Genomic DNA, 23,087 nt, shown 5'->3' with positions numbered 1-23,087 from the left:
AATAATTGTGTAGAAAAAATGGAAAGAATATGCGTTAATATGGATTATCTCTGGAATCGTAGGAAAGTATTTTTACTGTATAACATTGTATGCTATTTTGAATTTTGAACCAAGTACATATATTGCTTACATTAAAAATGCCTTTTCAAAGGACATTTTACAGTAATATCAAGAATATATTGAGAACTTCTACAAACCAGTAAGGAAAAGACAAATAGCCAATAGAAAATCAGGTGAAGAATAGGAAAGGGAAACCTGAATGACTAATAAACATGTGAAAAGATGCCCAGTCTCACTAGTAGTATGGGAAGTGCAAATTAAAAATGAGATATCACGTATTCGTCAGATTATAAAAACAAAAGTCTGACAATGCCTGATGTCAGGAATATAGATCAGTAGGAATAGTGGCTGTGGGAATGTAAATTGGTAGAGCCATTTTGTAATTTGGTAAGTTCTAGTAAAGCTGAAGATGTTCATACTTCATTGACCCCACAGTTGTACTCTGAGATAAATATTTTTGATTTTTTCAAAATGTGGCTTATGACCCATTAGTGGGTACTATAATTGATTCAATGACTTTTAAAAACATAGTGGAATAAAAATAGCATTGTAATGAATGGCAGTTAGTAAGAGTATTTTTTGTGAAAGTTTAAATTTGATTAGATTAATTAGTATATGTGTGTTGGATCATGATATGAAATGTATTTTTTACTGTAGTTTTTGACCAAAAAAATTTGAAAGCCTCTGCTCAGAGGAATTTTCACACATGTCCAGGAGGAGATATATCTATAAAATTCATTGTAGCATTGTTTACAATGAATGTTTAGAATGTTTACAATGAATGAGGCAGAATATACACTGTACGGTTCTATTTATATAAAATTCTAAAAAATGCAAATGACTCTATAGTGACAGAAATTTCCGTTGTTTACAAGAGAAAAAACTTTGGAGAGTAACCTAATGTGCAAATTGTGGTGTATTTATGTAGTAGAGATCTATAGTTATAATCATGGATAATACTGAGGAAATGAAGTAAGCCAGTTTGCTGAAGGATATGTACAATTTGATACTACATTATATGAAGTTTGTAAATATGCAAAACAATAGTACGTATTGATAATGAACAACCTTGGAGAAGAGGAAGGTTTTCTCTAGACACATTTTTCACATTGCTGAGAGAATGTCAGGTTATATCATTATTCCCTACAGTGCAGTTGTGGAAATGTGCTCTCAGATCTTGTGTTGCAAGGAACATAGTTGATTGATGGCCCCAACTGCCATCCTTCAGGATCCACCGTTGTGTTTGTACTGGGACCGTGTTTCCCATGGGCTGGTCCCAAGCATTGACTAAATAGGCCAGGGTTGTGAGACACACTCACACAGAATCACTCTAGGGGTGATCTTGAATTGAAGACTAGCTATTGGACTGCCCAAAATTTCCTGTAGCTGCACTACAGTCTGAGACTCTTCCTACCACATTATCCTTCCTTCTCTTTCATAGTTGTTAGAACTACATTGTGGTCTTAAAGCTCTCCTTGACTCGTGCTTTCTCTGCTTTATCTTTCACAGGTGATTTCACCAATAAATCTCTTCTATAGCTGATGTTTGGCATCTGCCTCTCAAGAGACTTTAACTCATATACCTTCTTACCTTCTGCACAGTATCTTGCAGTCACATCAGCACTTCTTTCCTACTGCTTCCTTATACTAACACCTAAAACCATTTTCTTCTCTTTATTCAATATTTTAAGTAGGTTGAAAAAAGTAAAATAGATGATCTTCAGTTTTTGTAGACTTGCCTCTGTTCGTAGTTTATTGTTTGTCTTTGAATTTCCATAGAAGCATGCCCTGAAAACATCTCCTGGTATTGAAATGAGCTTGGGAAGGGACAGCAGCCAATCAAGGGATGAGAATCAAGCAAGTTACCATTATGAGCACCTGGAGCTTAATACTTCTGGAAAACTCTGGGAGGCTTATAATTATCCCACCAGGGGGTCAAGGAAGCTGAGGTATTTATACACAGATCCCTTCATTCGTTGGTTGTGGATTGCTCCTTGGTGGAGCTGGGGGATGGGAGTATTTCCTACTTCTTACAGAGGTGGGAAAAATAGGTTCCAGCAGCCATAAAAAGCCTTGAGGCAAAGCAATGGAGGTTCTGGAAGTTGGAAATAGAACCAGCATCACTGAGGACAAAGGGGAGGAGATGGGAGTAGGGCATCAACAGGGTCAGCTACAGTGTTTAAATGAGCCAAGTACATTGAATAATGCTGGAGGAGGAATATTTATACCATAATTAGGAATTTCATAACTATTGTTTAGCTCTCCAGAAATAAGACCCCCCTTATATAACTCATGAGGCTGTTACTTTTTGCTTCTGGTGTGTGTTTGGTGAGTGGATACTTACTCAGCAGGAGAAACATACTTTGACTCAGTGGGAAGCATTGATTATAATTCAGGTCTATCTTGAATGCTTTGCCCAGGGTGGAGTGAGGAATGTTATTGAAGTAGGAAATAGTCTTGGCCTGTAAGCATGATTCTGTCTGTTCTCTGGAGCAGAGTTCTAGTAGTGCTTATGTAAAGGCACCTTAACTCATAATAACAGCAGCAGCTAACATGAGTGCTTCCTCGTTGTGGGGCACTCTTCTAAGTGCTTTGCTATATACGTTTGCTTATTTAAACCTCAACAATAACTCTGTGAAGTAGGCGCTATTATTATCATCATCCCTCTTCTCCAGATGAGAATTCTGAGGCACAGAGAGATTAAGTAATTTTCCCATAGTTATAAAGTAGTAAGTGACTAAGCCAGGATTCTAATTCAGATACACTGACTTCTGAGTTGTGGTCCTGGCCGTTTTTTTTATAGTGTCAATAACAGTAATAGCAATAAAAACATAATAACAACACAGTAACCCTGAGTTCTTACTATGTGTGAGGCACTTTGCTTAAGTGCTGATCACGTGAGGTAGATGTTATTATTAACCCCATTTTATAAATAGGGGAATGGAGACATAGCTAGTAAATGATATACTGCAGTTCTGACTTGTATAGTCTGATCCCAGATTCTTTTAATTACTTCTGTTGTATTCCTTGATGTATAGCGTAACTGCATACTCAACCACTTGGAGGAAGAGCCTGATAGAAATCAAAGACCATAGCAATAACTTCTCCTTGTGATGTTGATTTTTGGGACATTCAACAAATATAGTTGATTATAGATGTGACTTTCCATATGGTTCAGCATTGCTGTTTGGATTTTCATAATTTATTTTATCAACGTCTTCCAAGAACCATTCCTGTAGAGGGCAGCAGAGACACAGCAGTGAGTTCTCATGACCTACATTTTCCGGGAAATGTGAAGGAAATTGGATTTAGGTGAGCTTTGTTATGTAATTCTCCTGTACTTTATGTAATGACTTCCATGTAAATACAGGCTAATAGACGTAGTAAATATCAGATTACCCAAGTGAGGTTCAGGCTTTTATTAAAGGTGTGCAACAGAAGCTGCATGGCACAAATAAAAGATCTGAAAGTAGTTCATGTAATTTTAAAGATAGAAAGCAAATGTGATTTTCAATTTGAAATACAGATTCATTGTTCTGAAATAGGTGGTTTCTTTGTACTATTAACAGTAAAGGTAGAACAGATGATGCAATATCTCATAGAAGATGGAGTATGGAAAAGTTTTAACAATGAGAATAAACAAAATTGTGTATTACATGGGAAGATATTGTAACCCTTTAGAAAGTGATCTGGCAAATTTAGAAAGTATTTCTAAATTTAATGAGCATGTATATAATTTTATCTTTGTTTATTTTTACTTATTTGTGTTTATGTAGAATCTTGAAATGCATTTAATTTCACTTTTAATCAATTCTAATGGTGAGTTAGAATAAAATGATATGACAAAATATGTAATAATTATAAATGTCTAAGAACTGTCCATTGTACACATCATATATAGAATTGAAGGAATTTAGTGATAATGATGAAAAGCGTGCATTTTAGAAACCCTCTCTCAAATATAATTTGGTTTATATAAAAATGGACAAAATTTAATACTTTAAGAAGTCTGGAGTTTTTAGTCATGCTTTTTGTTTGATTATATTTTAAAGATTTTGTTATGGAAACATTTGCACTTAAGAAAAAATCCATATTCCAGGGTGTTCTCGTGGTAAAAAAGGATCGACGTTAGAAGTTGTATTGAGGAGTATGTATTTTTGTTGTTGTTATTTTACATTATAATTTGTGTGCACGATTTGTATGTTTATGATCTCATAATATTATAGCAGATTTTGGCTTTTATTCTCTTTATGAAAGTTAGCATATGCCAATATCATTTGTCGCATCTGTTTCAGAACCTACATGCTTATTTTTCCAACATCTCCCTTCTTAATTTGCTAAATGTTAGCTTATGAGATACCAGGACAGGGACTTTATCAATTTTTCTTCATATAAATCTTTCTCCTCTTTTACTGTCTTCCTGTCGTCCCATTTCCTTTCATTCCCCTCTTTCTTCTCTTTCCTTTCATTTCCCAAATACTTGTGTTTTCTGATATAAGAAGTAGAAGAGAAAAAGTACTGCTATAGGAAATATTGTTACGATTGTGTAATATTATAAAGTAATGATGTAGGTCATGACAAGTGTGACTTTTATAGTCCTCTAGTTTTCTAATTTTAAAAATAATTCTAAGGAGATACACTTTCAGTAATGAGTACCATGGTCAGACTACCATGTGTTAGACTACCTTTCTTACAAATAATGACAAATTTTGGACAGAATATTAAAATATACTAAATATATAGTAACTATATTCATATAAAAATGTAAAATGATATAAAAATGTTTAAGGCAGAGTAGAAGGACAGACAGCAGGCATAAACTGGAGAATGCTGACATTTAGAAGATGAGAATGGCAAAAGGTGAGTTTTTTCATTTTTCACAGCTCTTTGCCTGTGGGCAGGCCTCTGTCAATAACTTGGATAGAACTCACAGCACAGAGTTGCGGCGGGGGGCTGTAGGAGCTAGAAAGTTACAGAGTATGATCTCATAGTGGAAGGTGCTCCAAATTCTGCAGATAAATTTTACAGGCTAAAAGAACTAAACAGATTTTACCTGCTGTCCACCACAAGGGAGAAAGAGTTTGGAGAGAATACAGCCAAGTTAACTGCCCAGTAAGCAAAAAAGTAAATACTCTTCAGAAGAACATAGTAGAATACAGGGTCTAAAAATATATGACTCAGAGTGTCTAGGATGCAATCCATGTTTGTTAGACACAAATACATACAAACCTAGAAAATTGTGCATTATACTTAAGTGAAAAGGCAATTGAGATGGGTCGTGATCTGACTCATATTAGATTAGCAGCTGTTGTAACTCTGCTCAGGGACGTAAAGGAAAATATGCACATAATGAATGCACAGACCATAAAACCGCAATAGAAAAGTAGAAACTAGAGAAGAGAGCCAAATGAAAATTCTATAATTAAATGTACACCTAAAATAAAAAGTTTATTAGATAGGATTTCAGAAGATTAGGAGAAGATAGAAGAGTCAGTAAACTTGATAGATCTAGAAGTATAGGAGAGGAAATTGGGGCAAATATTTTTGAACAGATAATGGTGAAAATTTCCCAAAATTGGTGAAAGGCATAAATTTACATATTCAAGAAGCTCACTGAACTCCGAACAAGATAAATACAAGAAAATCAAATTTAGGCATATTATCATCAAGCTGTTGACAAATGATAGATAAGGAAAAAATTTTGAAAGCACCCTGAGAAATGATACAATAACAAAGGATAGCTGACTACTTATCAGAAACAGTGCAGACCGGGAGGCCATAGAACACCTTTAAAGTGCTGTAAAAACAAAAGTCAACCCAGAATTCTTTAAGTAATGAAAATATCCTTCAAGAATGCAGGCAAAATGAAGACATTTTCGAATAAACAAAAGTTAAAAAATTTCATTGCAGAAGATCTGCACTATAAGAAAAGGTAAAGGAAGTTCTTCAGGCTGAAGGGAAGTGATACTAGATGAAAACTAAGATCTTCAGGTTTGAGTGAAGAGCACTGCAATTGGTAAATATGTGGGTAAATTAAAAAGTCTCCCTCCCCCATTAACAAAAATTAAGCCTGACAATTTAAAGCAAAAATTATAACATGGTGTGGCATTTATGGCATATGTAGATGGAATTTGACAGCTCTAGAATAAAAGATAGGGCTAGGTAGATGGAATTACGTGCTTTACTAGGTTCTTATTTTGTGTGAAGTGGTAGAATATAGCTCTAAGTTCACTGTGAAAAGTTAAAGATGTATATTATAATTCCTAGATCAAACACTAAAAAAAGAAAAACAAATACAAAGAGGTATAGCTAACAAACAACAGAGAAATCAAAATAGAATTCTAACATATATTCAGAAAATCTGAAAGAAGGTATAAAGGGACAAAACAGAGGAATATAAACAGATGGGATGAAAGGAAAACAAGTAACAAAATTATAGACCTAGATTAACCCTATCAGCAAGGACATTAAGTGAAAATAGACTAAGTATTTTACTTAAAAGGTAGAGAGTGAAACATTGGTAAAATGCAAGACTTCCCTATCTTCTGTCCACCAGAGATGTGTTTTAAATATAATGACACAGATAGTTTGAAAATAAATGCATGGAAAAAGATGTAGCATCAAATAGCAAGTATAAAAACAGTTGGAATGATTATATAAATATTGGTTGATTTCTGTCAGTAATATTGTAGATAAGGAAGGGCATTTCATAGTTACAAAACTCATCAGGAAGACATATCAATTATAAATTTGTCTGTACTTAAGATCTAGAATTGTGGGTAGAAATTTTAATACCACTTTGTCTATAACTTGTAGAAAATCTAGACAGAAAAATCAGTTAGTACATAAAAGGTCTGAGAAGCAGTATCAACCACCTTGACCTAATTGACATTTGTAGAATATCACATGCAGCTAGAATACAATAGAATACACATTCTATTCAAGTGCACTTGATATACATACCAAGAGAAGTCATATATTGGGCTGTAAAACCTGTCTCAGTGAATTTCAAAAGATTGAAATCCTGAACAGTATATTCTCTAACCATAATAGAATTTAAAGTAGAAATCAATATAGTAAGATATCAAGGAAAAATCCAAATATTTGGAAATTAAACAACATAATTCTCCCTAGTTGATCTATAAATTTAATGCAATTGAAATCGTCATTTCTTTTTTACTGACATCTTTTAAAGTTGGTAGCACAATCCTCATTTTACTACTTTAAGTAACTCTAAGCTTCCATTAATTGCAAAAGATCAGGTCCAAACTGGCAATAATAAGGGTTTTTCTATTTATTTCAAGTGATATGCACTTCACTTGATGCAGCTTTTTTTTTTAATTGAGATACACTTGACATATAACATTATATTAGTTTCAGGTGTATAACGTAATGATTTGATATTTGTATATATTGTGAAATGATCCCAAGTCCTAGTTAACATCCATCAGCATGCATAGTTATAAAATTTTTTTTCCTTGTGTTGAGGACTTTGAAGATCTACTCTGTTTGCAACTTTCAAATATCCTATAGAGTATTATTAACTATAGTCACCATGTTGTAATTACAGCCTCATGACTTAATTATTTTATAGCTGGAAGTTTATACCTTTTGGACCCCCTTCACTCATTTTTCCCACCTCCCACAATCACCACTCGTCCTCTGTATCTATGAGCTTGGTTTTTGTTGTTGTTGTTTTTGTTTTTAAAATTCCACATATAAGTGAGATTCTATGGTATTTGTCTTTCTCTGTGTAACTTATTTCACTTAACATAACGCCCTCAAGATCCACTTATGTTGTGGCAAATGGCAAGATTAGATTCTTTTTTAGGCTGAATAGTATTCCATTATATATATAGATAAAGAAGACATGATATATATATCACAGACAGTTAGATTGTTTCCATATTGTGGCTATTGAAAATAATGCTTCAGTGAACATGGGAGTGCATACATCTTTTAGAAATAGTGTTTTCATTTTCTTTGGATAAATACTCAGAAATGGAATTACTGGACTACATGGTAGTTTTATTTTTAATTTTTTGAAGAAACTTCATGCTGTTTTCTCTAGTGCCTTCACCAATTTACATTCCCACCAACAGTGCACAAAGGTTCTCTTTTCTCTGCATTCTTGCTAACACATTTCTTGTCTATTTGATAATAGCCATTCTAACAGGTGTGAGGTGATAATCTCATTGTGGTTTTGACTTTCGTTCCCCTGATGATCAGTGATATTGAGCTTCTTTTCCTGTACCTGTTGGCCATGTGTATGTCTTCTTTGGAAAAATGTCTATTTAGATCCTCTACCCATTTTTTAATTGGACCGGTTTTTTTTGCTGTTGAGTTGTATGAGTACTTTATATATTTTGTATATTATCCCTTTATCAGATATATGATTTGTAAATATAGTCTCCCATTCAGTAGGTTGCCTTTTTATTTTGTTGATTTTCTTTGCTGTGCAGAAGCTCTTTAGTTTGATGTAATTCCACTGTTTATTTTTGCTTTTGTGGCCTTTGTTTTTGTAGTCAGATCCAAAAACTTATCACCAAAACCACTGTCAGGGAGGTCCATGAGAATGAAATATCTGGATATTTATTTGTGGCTTCTTCAATTTCTTTCATCAATGTCTTATAGTTTTCAGTTTGCAGATGTTTCACCTCCTTGGTTAAATTTATTGCTAGGTATTTTACTCTTTTTGATGGAGTTGTAAATGGGATTGTTTTCTTAATTTCTCTGTTTGATAGTTTGTTGTTAGTATGTAGAATTGCAGTAGATTTTTGGATGTTGATTTTTGTATCCTAGAACTTTACTGAATTCATTTATTCTAACAGTTTTTCATCAAGTCTTGATCCTTTTTTATGTACAATATGTCATCTGCAAATAGGAACAGTTTTCCTTCTTCCTTTCCAATTTGGATGCCTTTATTTCTTTTTCTTGCCTAATTTCTCTGGCTAGGACTTCCAGTACTATGTTGAAGAAAAGTGGCAAGATTGCGCATCCTTGTCTTATTTGTGATCTTAGAAGAAAAGCTTTCAGCTTTTCATTGTTGAGTAGGATGTTAGTGGTGGGCTTGTCATGTACAGCCTTTATTATGTTCAGGTACATTCGCTCTATACCTGCTTTGTTGAGAGTTTTTATCATAAATGGATGTTGAATTCTGTCAAATGAGAGTTCTGCATCTATCGAGATTATCATATGATTTTTATCCTTCATTTTGTTAATGTGGTGTATCATGTTGATTGATGTGCAGATGTTGAACCATCCTTGCATCCTGTGAAATAAAGCCCACTTTATTATAGCATATGATCCTTTTAATGTATTGTTAAATTTGGTTTGCTAATATTTTGTTAAAATTTTTGCATCTATGTTCATCAGGGATGCTGACATGTAATTTTCTTGTGTTGTCCTTGGCTGATGTTGGTATCAGGGTAATGTTGGCCTTGAAAAATAAGTTTAGAAGTGTTCCCTCCTCTTCTGTTTTTTGAAAGACTTTGAGAAGGATTGGTATTAATTCTTATATGAATGTTTGGTAGAATTCACCAGTGAAGCCACTGGTCCTAGACTTTTGTTTGTTGGGAGGTTTTTATTACTGATTCAATCTCCTTGCTGTAATCAGTCTGTTCAGATTTTCTGTTTTTTCATGATTCATTCTTGTAAGACTGTATGTTTCTAGGAATTTATCTATTTGTTCTAGGTTGTCCAATTTGCTGGTTTATAATTGTTCATAGTAGTCTTTTATGATCCTTTGTATTTTGTGGTATCAGTTGTGTCTCTGCCATCATTTCTGATTTTATTTATCTGAGTTCTTTCCCTTTTTTCCTTGGTGAGCCCTCTTAAAGATTTGTCAGTTTTGTTTATCTTTGCAAAGAACAAGCTCTTAGTTTCCTTGATCTTTTCTATTGTCTTTTTAGTCCGTATTTCATTTATTTCTGCTCTGATCGTCATTATTTCCTTTCTTCTACTAACTTTGGGCTTTGTTTATTTTTTTCCCTAGTTCCTTGAGGTGTAAAGTTAGGTTGTTTATTTGAGATTTTCCTTTCTTCTTGAGGTAGGCATTTATCACTATGAACGTCCCTCTTAGAACTGCTTTTGCTGAATCCCATAAATTTTGGTACATTGTATTTCCATTTTCATTGTCTCAAGGTACTTTTTGATTTCTCCTTTGATTTCTTTATTGACCCCTTGGTTGTTTAGTGGCATATTGTTTAATCTCCACATATTTGTGAATTTACTAGTTTTTTTCTTGTAACTAATTTCTATTTTCATACAATTGTGCATGGAAAAGATGCTTGATATTATTTCAGTCTTCTTAAATTTAGTGACTTGTTTTGTGTTCTAACATATGATCTATCCTGGGCATGTTCCTTGTGCACTTGAGAAGAACGTGTTTTCTACTCCTTTTGGATAGAATGTTCTGTTTATATCTCTTTAGTCCATTTGGTCTAACATGTCACTTAAGGCTGATATTTCCTTATTGATTTTCTGTTTGGATGATCTATCCATGATAAAAGTGGGGTGTGAAAGCCCCCTACTATTATTTATTGTATTGTTGTCTATTTTTTCCGTTTCGGTCTGTTAGTATTTGCTTTATATATTAAGATGCTCCTATACTGGGTGCATAAATATTTACAGATGTTACACTCTCTTGTAGATTGATTCCTTCATCATAATGCAATGCCTTTTTTCATCTCTTCTTACAGTCTTTGTTTTAAAATCTGTTTTGTCTGCTATAACTATAGTTACTACAGCTTTCTTTTGGTTTCCACTTGCATGGAATATCTTTTTCCAACCCTTCACTTTCGATCTGTGTATGTCCTTACATGTAAAGTGAATCTCTTGTAGGCAGCTTTAGATGAGTCTTTTTAAAATCCATTCAGCTACTCTGTGTCTTTTGATTGGAGATTTTAGTCTACTTATATTTAAAGTAATTATTGATAGGTGTGTACTTTTGCAATGTTGTTAATTGTTTTCTGTCCTTTGTTCCTTTTTTTGCAATGTTGTTGTTTTCTGTCCTTTGTTCCTTTCTTCTTCTCTTGCTCTTTTCCTTTGTGCTTTGATGAGTTTTTTTAGTCGTATTCTTAGACTCTTTTCTCATTATCTTCAGTATATCTACTATAGGTTTTTGCTTTGTGGTTACCATGAAGCATACATATGACAGCCTATATTTATGAGTCTATTTTAAGTTGGTAACAACTGGAGTTTGAACACATTCTAAATCTCTACATTTTTACTCTTTCCCCTCCCACATGTTCTGTTTTTGATGTCACAGTTTACACCTTTTATCTTGTGTATCCCTTCACTAATTATTGTAGTTTTAGTTGTTTTTTACTACTTTTGTCTTTTAACCTTCATACTAGCTTTATAAGTGATTAATTGACTGCCTTTACTATATATTTACCTTTACCAGTGAGATTTGTATTTTCATATGTTTGTGAGTTACTAATTAGCACCCTTTTTTCAGCTTAGAGAGATCCCTTTAACATTTCTTGTAATGCCAGTTTAGTGGTGATGAACTCTTTTAGCTTTTGCTTGTCTGGAAAGCTCCTTATATCTCTTTCAATTTTGAATGATAACTTTGCCAGGTAGAGTATTCTTGGTTGGAATTTGTTTTTTTCAGCACTTGGAATATATCATGCCACCTGTCTTCTGGCCTGTAAAGTTTTAGCTGAAAAATCTGCTGATTGCATTATCAGGGTTCCCTTGTACCTAGGAAGTTATTTTTCTCTTGTTGCTTTTAAGATTCTCTCCTTGTCTTTAAATTTTGACATTTTAATTATAATGTGTCTTGGTGTTGCTTTCTTTGAGTTAATTTTATTGGGAGCTTTTTGGGCTTACTGGATCTGGATGTCTGTTTCCTTGCCAATCTAGGGAAGATTTTGGCCATTATTTCTTCAAAGAAGTTTCCTGCCTCTTTCTCTCTCTCTTCTTCTGGAACTCCTATAATGTGAATGTTAGTTTGCTTAATGTTGTCCCGTAACTTCCTTATGCTGTCTTTACTTTTTTCATTCTGCTGCTCTGATTGGGTTAGTTCTAATGCCCTGTGTTAGAGTTCACTGATCATTTCTTTTGCTTTATCCAATCTGTTGTTGAGCCCCTCTAGTATATTTTTCAATGCAGTTATTATATTCTTCAGCTCTGTGCGTTTTACTTTGGACTTTCTTATATTTTCTAACTCTTTGTTGAAGTTCTCACTGCTCATCCATTCGTCTCCCAAGTTCAGTGAGCATCTTTATGACCATTAGTTTGAACTCTTTATCAGGTAAATGATTTATCTTTGTTTCGTTAAGGGTTTTTTCTGAGGTTTCATTTTGTTCTTTCATTTGGAACTTATTCCTGTTTTTCCTTATTTTGCTTGACTCTCTGTGATTCTGCGAAACAGCCACCTCTCCCAGCTTTGATGAACTTTATTGTTCAACCCTTCCCTAGTTCCTGGTTGTTTCTCAAACCTTTATGATTGTCCAAGCAGCCTGTTTTATTTTTAATAGCTATCAGTTGTTGAAGGTATGCCAAGACCTGTCATGGTCCCAAAGGGAGGGATCTGAGTCAGCACCTAGATTCATGCTGATCTGAAACCAGACCTTCAGGCAGCAACTTTTAAAGTACAATAGGCTCTCCTTACCCATGGGTTCACTTTCTGCAGTTTCAGTTACCTCTGGTCAACCACAGTCTGAAAATATTAAATGGAAAATTCCGGAAATGAAGAATTCGTAAGTTTTAAATTGCATACATGCTGAGTAGTGTGATGAAATCTCACGCTGTCCTGCTTAGCCTCACCTGGGATGAGCATCATGCCATGTACCCTACCCTCTTGTTTGTCATTTAGTAACTGTCTTGGTTATCAGATTGACTGTCACCATATCGCAGTGTTTGTGTTAAAGTAACGCTTATTTTACTTTATAATGGTTCCAAAGTGCAAGAGTCATGATGCTGGCAATCTGGATATGCCGAAGAGAAGCCATAAAGTGCTTCAAGTGAAAAGGTGAAAGTTCTTGACTTAAGAAGGAAAGAGAAGAAATCACATGTGAGCTTGCTAAGATCTATGGTAATCCTCTATATCCTCTAATATATTGTTATAATTGCTCTACTTTATTATTAGTTATTGTTGTTAATGTATTCCTGTGCCTAATTTATAAATTAAATTTTATCATAAGTATGTTTGTATAGGAAAAAACATAGTATATGTAGGGTTTGGTACTATCTACAGTTTCAGGCATCTGATGGGGGTCTTGGAATGTGTCCCCTGCAGATAAGGGGGAACTACTGTATGTAAATATTTGCAGTCCTGTGGGACCACAAGCATAAGCCCTGTTGGCCACCAGATCTGGAGGTATACCCTGGGTAACAGTCACAAAAATCGGAGCTCCAGACTAGTGTATAAGCTTCTTTCTGGGAGATACCAGCCAGCGGTAGTGAAGCAGAGGGAGGGTGCAATGATGACATCCCTCTGCCTTTGTTCCCTGAGAGCACTTTTGCAGCTTCCAAATATGTGCCAAACCTGAAGCCTACCCATCAGGCTGAAGCACCAGGACAAGCAAATAGGCCTCTTTCAGAGAGACTGGGTATATTTCAGTCTGCTTTTTGTGTAGTGTAGTGCCCTGGGTGTGGTAGCTTGCTAAGAACTCTCTTTCCAGTTGTTGTGGAGAACCAGGAATGCAAGCCACCCTGGCTTCCAGAGCCAGGTGATCAAGAGGTACCCCTGGGCTATAGCTGCAAAAACCAGGGCACTAGATATGTGTAAAAATTCCCCTCTGGGAGACACTGGTGCTGTGGAGCATTGCATAGGGAGAATGTGAATATGGCACCATCTAAGGAAAAAGAAAAGAAAGTGACAACTGCTGGCTTTAGCAAGGCAGAGAGAGAGTGCAAAAATGGCAACTGTCGGAGAGTAAAGATGGTACCTGATGTGGGGTCAGTGAGCTGAAGAGTCGAAAGAAAGATTTCTTGGACTCTCAAGATCTGGCAGTGGTGCTCTTTTTATTTAGAGAATAGTGTGGAATAGCATGGGGACAGGACCCATGGGCAGTCAGAGCTTCTGCTGCTGCTGCATGGGGACAGGACCCATGGGCAGTCAGAGCTCCTGCTGCTGCCCCGAGTTGAGGGTTAGGGCTAAACTTATAAGACATGGGTATGTGACTTATTTTTACTGGAAAAAGAAAAGATGATGTAAAAAGTCATTAAATGATTTCAGTGCAGATGGGGTCTGGTTATTGTGCAGTCATATAACTTTAGATACGAACCTGGCCATATAGATCGGCATGTAGGTGAGGATGCCCTGGGCTTCTCTCCCTGGGGCAGCCCTAATCCATACCATAAAAATCCACCGGGTCATATAGTTTGGCATGTAGGCCAGGTCACCTTGGGCTTCTCTACCTGGGGCAGCCTTAATCCACATCAGTACCCACCATGAAGAAAAAGAAAAAAGTCGAGGTTAAAAAAGAAATGGCACCAACACCATCTTTAGCAAGGTAGAGGGAGAGCACAAAAATGGCACCTGAGAGTGCCTCCGTCCCCAGAGAGTGTCCCAGCAGGCCCAGGCTCCCTCATATAGGATCTTTAAGATTAGTAAATGACTTTGACATAAAATCTGGGTGCTTTTCAAATGGCTGCTTCTGTGCTGGGCCCTAGAGCAAGTGAGTCTGCATGTGAGCCCTTTAAGAGAGATTTCTCACTTCTCTACTGCTCTTTGGGTCTTGTGGGCATGTCTGTCAGTTTTCAAAGCTTGGTGTTTTGGAGGCTTATCTCTTAACTGCAGGACTTAACAGTTGGGGTGCCTGATGTGGGTATGAATCCTTCACTTGTAAGGGAGAAGCTCTGGGTTTGTGAGTTACCTCTCGATTGTGGGTTGCCATGCCGGGGGTAGGGTTTATTGTGAGACTGTGTCTCAGCCTCACTCACCTACCTCAATGTGGCTAAATTGTTAGGTGGTTTTTTCTTTTGGTAGAAATTGACAAGGCGATTATAAAATTCATATGGAAATACAAAGAAGCTGTGTTTTGCAAAGCAGTTTTGAAGAAGAATTACAAAGTAGATGACTTACACTACCTGATTTCAAGATTTACTCTAATGCTACAGTAATCAAAATTGTGATACTGGCATAAAGATATACAGGTAGACGGATGAACAGAATAGAGAGCTGAGAAATTATTTTGACAAAGAAAGCAATCCAATGTGGGAAAAGAAAAACTTTTAAACAAATAGTGCTGGAGCAATTGGATCTTCATATGGATAGAAATTCACCATCACTTCTTACCTTACACTATACATAAAAGTTAAATCAAGATGGATCATAGATCTAAATGTAAAAGCTAAAACCATAAACCTTCTAGAACAAAAAAGTAGGGAATAGGCAAAGCTTTCTTTGACAGGGTACAAAAAGCAGGAAGTGTAGGGAAAAAAAACTATAAGCTTCATCAAAATAAAAAAATTTCTGCTTTTTGCAAGACACCATTAAGAGATAGAGAAAATAATAGCAAAACGTGTTGTAAAGGACTTGCATCCAGACTTTAGAGAACCCCTACAGCAATAAAAGGATAACTCAGTTAATTGGGGGAAGATCATAACAGACACTTCATAAATGATGCTTTATGAACGGCCAGTGACTATGTCAAACTTCAACATATGAATTTTGGGGGGACACGTTTTAGCCAGTAACAGTATTATAAAGAGATATTTAAAAATTAAATGGAAAACTGTTTTTTTTAAGGAAGAAAATGAATTTTATTTTAGAGTGTTAAATTGAGAATGTACAGGGAGTGGTTGATGTCACTTGGAATTTGGGAGAGCACACTGGGTTGATGTTGATTTAGAGAGTAGTTGTTTAGCGGTACTATATTAAAATTAAAGCAACATAAGGAAATATCTTTTTCTCTTTGCTTTGAATCTACATTTCTGGGGCAAGAAGAATAAAATAGTAGTATACATAAGTGTAAGAATTCTTAGAAAGTATGAAGAAACGAGCCCACAAGAGAAATTAGAAGAGTAAGATTTGTTTCTCATGGACTAATTTCAGTAGTTTGGTCACAGTTTATTTTTCCTTTTTCAAATGCCAGAAATTTTAAAACATAATTTGCAATGAAATTTTTTTTCAGGTTATAAATATTTTGGCAAGGATTTACCTAAAATAGTCTGCTGATCCAAACCAGCTTTTTGAGTTTCACAGCCATAGAGACATCTAAAGGTGCTCTAGAAAATCTTCCCCGATTTTTCTTCCCTGGCTGCTGGAACTACAACAGCTGTGACACAGGCATCTGGGATTTGTATTTTTTCCTTGAGAATGGAGGACTCTGCCAGTCTTGGGTCCCCTGATACCCTAATGTAGGAACACTGTCTCCTCTTTGTGCTTTTCTCCCGGACACCTCTGAGACATGTAGGTTGTTGAACTTTTCATGGCTCTCAGCTCTGTTTCAGCGGTTATCCAAGGAGAAGAAAGAAGGCTTCTGGTAGAACTAAAATTGATAATAAGATAATGGTTAAACAACTTTACTATCTCTATTCTTTTGACTGTTCCTTTGTCTTTTCACAAAAGAATCAAGTCAACATCCACACAGTTTCTTTTATACAGTAGCGAAAAGTACAACTGTTTACTTTCTATTTAATTGAATGAATGTACTCTTTTCCAATGGTCAGCATTTAGATACACATTTAAGAACTGGTCCCAGGCTCACCAGTTATAGCCTAGAAAGACTAACTTAGCTGGCTGTTTATCCTAAGGACAATCAGATTATGGATTTTCTTTTCTTAAACATACTAGATTTTTCAGGTGTTGTCTCCTAACAGGGCTGGAGAGGGCTACCTGTTACGGCATTTTAAAGGAGGAGATTCTTGGGACTGGCCTGGTGGTGTAGTGGTTAAGTTTGTGTGCTCCTCTTCGGCAGCCCAGAGTGCATGGGTTTGGATCCTGGGTGTGGACCTACCCCACTGCTCATCAAGACATGCTGTGGTGGCATCCCAGAAACAAAATGGAGGGAGATAGGCACAGATGTTAGCTCAAGGCTAATCTTCCTCCCCAAAAAGAGGAAGATTGGCAACAGATATTAGCTCAGGGCCAATCTTCCTCACCAAAATAAATTAATTAATTAAATTAAATAAACATAAAGGAAGAGATTCTGGGGCTCTGCCACTGTTACCGTAGTTTAAAAATAGTCCCTTCCAGAGAGAACTGGAGAAAATAATCACTGAGGAGATTAAGTAGGAGGTGACAAGAAGTTCCAGAGTCAAAGAAAGAAGTCAGGGCAGAGTGAGTAGAGGTAATCACTAATGAGATATGGGAGGCCCGTTAACACTAATGCCCCCTTCTGTATTTGAAATTATTCTACTTTTTGAAGTTCTTTTCAAGAAACCCTATGTGTGCCCCTTCATGTGGAAAGTCCTCTGATGTCATATCATTTAATCCGAATTAGAAGGCAGCAGGTTTATTTGTAAGGTTTTGCACTTAATCTGATTAAATGGTGAAAACCATTATCTTATAATCTTGTGCTTTTAGTGGTTAGCACTCCAGTTACTACTGATTTTCTTTAAAATATAATTAAAATAATACACTGGGGTCAAGGAGATGATTATATTTGTGTCAAGTAAAAGTATGTGAATTGTTTAATATACCAAAATGATAAGTAAATATGAAAAAGTGCATTAGAGTAGTACTTTAATTACTAAAGTCACTTATCTCACCAAGGAGATGGTACAGAGCACTAGCCATCAGTAACAGTCAGTTAAGGAAGAGCACTAGTGTGAGAGGGTATCTGTTCTTTTTTTTCCTTACTCTTTTGTGACCATACATTTTAATATATTGCTAAATTGATACACTTTGATTGCTGTGTTTCTCTCTTTTAATGGATGTCTGTCCACTAGTTGCCCAAAGAAACTTACTTAACTATTATCCTTGCCACATACACTTCCCTAGCAACATCCTATTGCTTACCACATCTCTCAATTTACTTTTTTTTTTTAAGAAAAGGTATTTTATCGAGGTGAAATTCACATAGCATGAAATTAACTTTGTAAAGTAAATAATTCAGTGGCACTTAGTACATTCACATGTTGTGCAACCACCACCTATATCTCATTCCAAAACATTTTCATCACTAAAGAAGAAAACACCATACCATTAAGCATCCACTCCCCATTCCCCTCTTTCCCCACTTGCCTGCAAGATAGTGGTGTTCTCTCTGTTTCCATGATTTTACCTGTTCTGGATATTTCATATAAGTGGAATATTACAATATTTGACCTGTCTGGCTTCTTTCTTAGCATAATGTTTTTGACGTTCATCCATGCTGTAGCATATATCAACACTTCATTCCTTTTTATCGCTGAATAATATTCCATTTTATGGATATACCATAAATTGTTTATCAGTTCATTTACTGATGAATATTTGGGTTGTTTTAACCCTTTGGCTATTGTGAATAGTGCTGTTATGAACATTGGTGTACAAGCATAAGTTTGAGTACCTGTTTTAAATTATTTTAGGTATATACCAAGGAATGGAATTTCTGGATCTACGTTTAACTTTTTGAGAAACCACCAACCTGTTTTCCATAGCTACTGCACCATTTTACATTCCCACCAGCAATACATGAGGGTTCCAATTTCTCTGTTTCCTTGCCATCAGTTATTTTCCTTTTTTTTTTTGTTATAACCATCCTAATGGTGTGAAGTGGTATCTTATTGTGCTTTCAGTTTGCATTTCCCTAATGACTAATGAGGATGACCACCTTTTCATGTGCTGGTTGGCTATTTGTATATCTTCTTTGAAGAAATGTCTATTCAAGTCCTTTGTTGATTTTTTAAATTGGGTTGTCTCTCTCTTACTGAGTTGTAAGAGGTTTTTTTTTTTTTAACTTTTTATTAAGATTATGATAGTTTACAACCTTGTGAAATTTCAGTTGTACATTATTGTTACTCATGTTGTAGGTGCACCACTTCACCCTTTGTGCCCTCCCCCCACCCCCACCTTCCCCTGGTAACCACCAATCAGTTCTCTTTGTCTGTATGTTTAACTTGGACCTATGAGTGGAGTCATACAGAGTTGGTCTTTCTCTATCTGGCTTATTTCGCTTAACATAATACCCTCAAGGTCCATCCATGTTGTTGTGAATGGGACGATTTTATCCTCTTTTACGGCTGAGTAGTATTCCATTGTGTGTGTGTGTGTGTGTGTGTGTGTGTGTGTGTGTATATATATATATATATATATATATATATATATATACCATATCTTCTTTATCGAATCATCACTTGATGGGCACTTAGGTTGCTTCCACATCTGGGCTATTGTAAATAATGCTGCGATGAACATAGGGGTGCATGGGACTTTTGGAATTGCTGATTTCAAGTTCTTTGGATAGATACCCAGTAGTGGGATGGCTGGGTCATAAGGTATTTCTATTTTTAATTTTTTGAGAAATCTCCATACTGTTTTCCATAGTGCACCAGTTTGCATTCCAACAGTGTATGAGGGTTCCTTTTTCTCCACAACCTCTCCAACATTTTTCACTTTTTGTTTTAGTTATTTTTGCCATTCTAACAGGTGTAAGGTGATACCTTAGTGTAGTTTTGATTTGCATTTCCCTGCTGATTAGTAATGATGAGCATCTTTTCATGTGTCTGTTGGCCATCCATATATCTTCTTTGGAGAAATGTCTGTTCATGTCCCCTGCCCATTTTTTGATCGGGTTGTTTGATTTTTTGTTGTTGAGCTGTGTGAGTTCTTTATATATTATGGAGATTAACCCTTTGTCGGATAAATAACTTGTAAATATTTTTTCCCAACTAATGGGTTGTTTTTTTGTTTCAATCCTGTTTTCCCTTGCCTTGAAGAAGCTCTTTAGTATGATGAAGTCCCATTTGTTTATTCTTTCTATTGTTTCCCTCGTCTGAGGAGTTATGGTGTCCGAAAAGATCCTTTTAATACTGATGTCAAAGAGTGTACTGCCTGTATTCTCTTCTAGAAGACTTATTGTTTCAGGTCTAATCTTTAGGTCTTTGATCCATTTTGAGTTTATTTTGGTGAATGATGAAAAAGAACGGTCAATTTTCATTCTTTTACATGTGGCTTCCAAGTTTTCCTAGCACCATTTGTTGAAGAGACTTTCTTTTCTCCATTGTAGGCCCTCAGCTCCTTTGTCCAAGATTAGTTGTCCATAGATGTCATTTTTTGTTTTTTAATGCCTACTTTTCCCAGAACCTCTGGGGTGTTTTTTGGTTGTGGTTAAAAAAAGATTGTGATTTCCATCTTTTTTTGTTTTATAAATTTTGACATGTTGCCTTTTGTAAATTTAAGGTGTACAGCATATTACTTTGATACATTTATATATTGTAATATGCCATTGAAACAGTATTTATCACATTATATCATTATAGTACAATATTATTGTCTATATTAATTATACTGTACGTTAGATCTCTGGCTTATTTTATGCTCATTACAGGTTGTACTCTTAAACACCATCAGTCTTATCCTCCCACCCCCTATCCCCTGGTAACTACTATTTTACCTCTCTGATTTTTTTTACAAGTTTGAGATTTTTAGATTCCACATATAAGTGATATCATACAGTACTTTTCTTTCTCTGACTTATTTCACTTAGCATGCTGTGCTCCAGGTCCATCCATATTGTCGCAAATGGCAAGATAGCCTTTCTCGTGGCTGAGTAATACTTCATTCTGTATATATACCACATCATTTTTATCTCTTCGTCCATTGATGTACATTTGGGTTGGTTCCGTATCTTGGCTATTGTGACTGATGCTGAGTTAAACATGGGTGTGCATATATCTCATTGAAATCTTGTTTTCATTTCCTTTGGGTATATACTCAGAAGTGGAATTGCTGGATCATATGGTAGATCTATTTTTAATTTTTTGAGGAACCTCTGTATTGTTTTCCATAGTGACTGAGTTAACTTATACTCCCAACAATGGTATATAACATCCTCACCAGCATTTGTTATCTCTTGTGTTCTTGATGATAGCCATTCTAAAAGGTGTGAGGTGATATCTCTTGTGGGTTTTATTGGCATCTCCCTGGTGACAAGTTATTTAGAGCATCTTTTCACATGCCTGTTGGCCATTTTGATGCCCCCTTTGGAAAAATGTCTCTTTAATTCTTCTGCCCATTTTTCAATCAGGTTGTTTGAGGGTTTTTTTGTTATTGTTATTGTGTTAGTTCTTCATGTTTTTGGATATTAACCCCTTATCTGCTATATGGTTTGCAATTTTTTTCTCCCATTCTGTAGGCTGCCATTTCATTTTGTTCGTTGTTTCTTTTGTTGTGCAGAAGCTTTTGAGTTTGATGTGGTCCCATTTGTTGATTTTCACTTTTGTTTGTGCTTTTGATATCATGTCCAAAGTATTGTTGCCAAGAACAGTATTGATGAGTTTCTTCCCTATGTTTTCTTCTGGGAGTTTTATGGTATCAGGTGTTATGTTTACGTCTTTGATCCATTTTGAGTTAGTTTTTGTGAGTGGTGTGAGATAGGGGTCCAGTTTCATTGTTCTGCATGTTTCTCCAGTTTTCCCAACACTGTTTGTTGAAGAGGCTATCCTTCCTCCATTGGGTATTCTTTGTTCCCTTTCAACTGTTAGTTGACCGTATATGCCAAGGTTTAATCCTGGCCGCTTTACTCCATTCCATTGGTCTGTGTGTCTAATTTTGTGCCAGTACTATACTGTTTTTATAACCATGGCTTTGAGGTATAGTTTAAAATCAGGAAGTGTGATACCTCCAACTCTGTTCTTTTTTCTCAGAATTTCTTTAGCTATTTGGGGTCTTCTGTGGTTTCAAATAAATATTAGGATTGTTTCTCCTGTTTCTGAGAAGAATGCCTTTGGTATTTGATAGGGATTGTGTTGAATCTGTATATTTGGGTTGATGACTGTTTTAACAATATTTATTTTTCTGATCCATTAACATGGGATGTCTTTCCACTTGTGTCTTTTTTCTTTCAGCAAAATCTTGTAGTTTTCATTATACAGATCTTTCCCTTCTTTGGTTAAATTTGTTCTAAAGTGTTTTGTGGTTTTTGATGCTATTGTGATTGGGATAATTTTATTTCCTTTTCCAATGCTTTATCATTAGTGTAAAGGAATACCAATGATTTCTGTAAGTTGATTTTGTAACCTGCTGCTTTACTGAAATTGGTGATTAATTCCAACAATTTTTTGCTTTACTGTTTGGGATTTTCTATATATAAGATCACATCATGAGCAAATAGGGGCAGTTTTATGTCTTCCTTTCCAATTTGAATGCTTTTATTTCTTTGTCTTATCTGATTGCTGTAGCTAGGACTTCCAATACTATATTGAATAGGAGTGGTGGCAGTGGACGACTTATCTTGTTCCTGATCTCAGAAAAAACACTTTTAATTTCTCTCCGTTGAGTATAATGTTAGCCATGGGTTTGTTTGTCATATATTGTGACCTTTCTTATGTTGAAGTATGTTCCTTCTATACTCAATTTGTTAAGGGTTTTTTTCATGACAGGATATTGTATTTTGTCAAATTCTATTTCTGCATCTATTGAGATGATCATGTGATATTTAATTTTCATTTTATTGATGTTATGAATTACATTTATTGATTTGCATAAGTTGAATCATTCTATCCCAGAGATAAATCCCACTTGGTCATGGTGATTAATCCTTTTAATGTGTTCTTGAATTTGGTTTACTGATACTTTGCTGAGAATTTTTGCATCTATATTCATCAGGGATATTGGTCCACAGTTTTTTTTTCTTGTGGTATCCTTATCTAGTTTTGGTGTCAAGGTAGTGTTCACGTTGCAGAAGGAGTTTGGAAGTGTTCCTTCTTTCTCGATATTTTGGAAGAGTTGAAGAGGATTGGTGTCAGTTATTTTTTAAATGTTTGGTAGAATTTACCAGTGAAGCTGTCTGGTGCTGGAGTTTTCTGTGTTGGAGGTATTTTGATTACTGATGCAATCTCTTGACTTGTTATCGGTCTGTTCAGATTTTCTGTTTCTTTCTGATTCAGTCTTGGTAGATTGTATGTTTCCAGAAATGTATCCATTTC

At 35.5% G+C, this 23,087-nt stretch overlaps 1 protein-coding gene across 36 annotated transcripts in view; it reads left to right on the top strand.

Moving 5' to 3' along the window:
* Positions 1-23,087, top strand: part of SPIDR (scaffold protein involved in DNA repair) — a 472,172-nt gene that overhangs the window by 57,717 nt on the left and 391,368 nt on the right. The window contains exon 1 of one of the 36 annotated variants that reach the window (XM_070221584.1): positions 13,079-13,101. The exons of the other annotated variants lie outside the window; for them this stretch is intronic. Within the exon in view, the coding sequence (XP_070077685.1) occupies positions 13,099-13,101 (3 nt within the window). The 5' untranslated portion in view covers positions 13,079-13,098. Of the gene's footprint in view, positions 1-13,078; positions 13,102-23,087 lie in introns of those variants that run through there. 36 annotated transcript variants of the gene reach the window in all.

This window comes from Equus caballus, chromosome 9 (assembly GCF_041296265.1).
Source record: "Equus caballus isolate H_3958 breed thoroughbred chromosome 9, TB-T2T, whole genome shotgun sequence".
Taxonomy (NCBI): Eukaryota; Metazoa; Chordata; class Mammalia; order Perissodactyla; family Equidae; genus Equus; species Equus caballus.
This window is presented reverse-complemented; position numbering and strand designations above follow the sequence as displayed.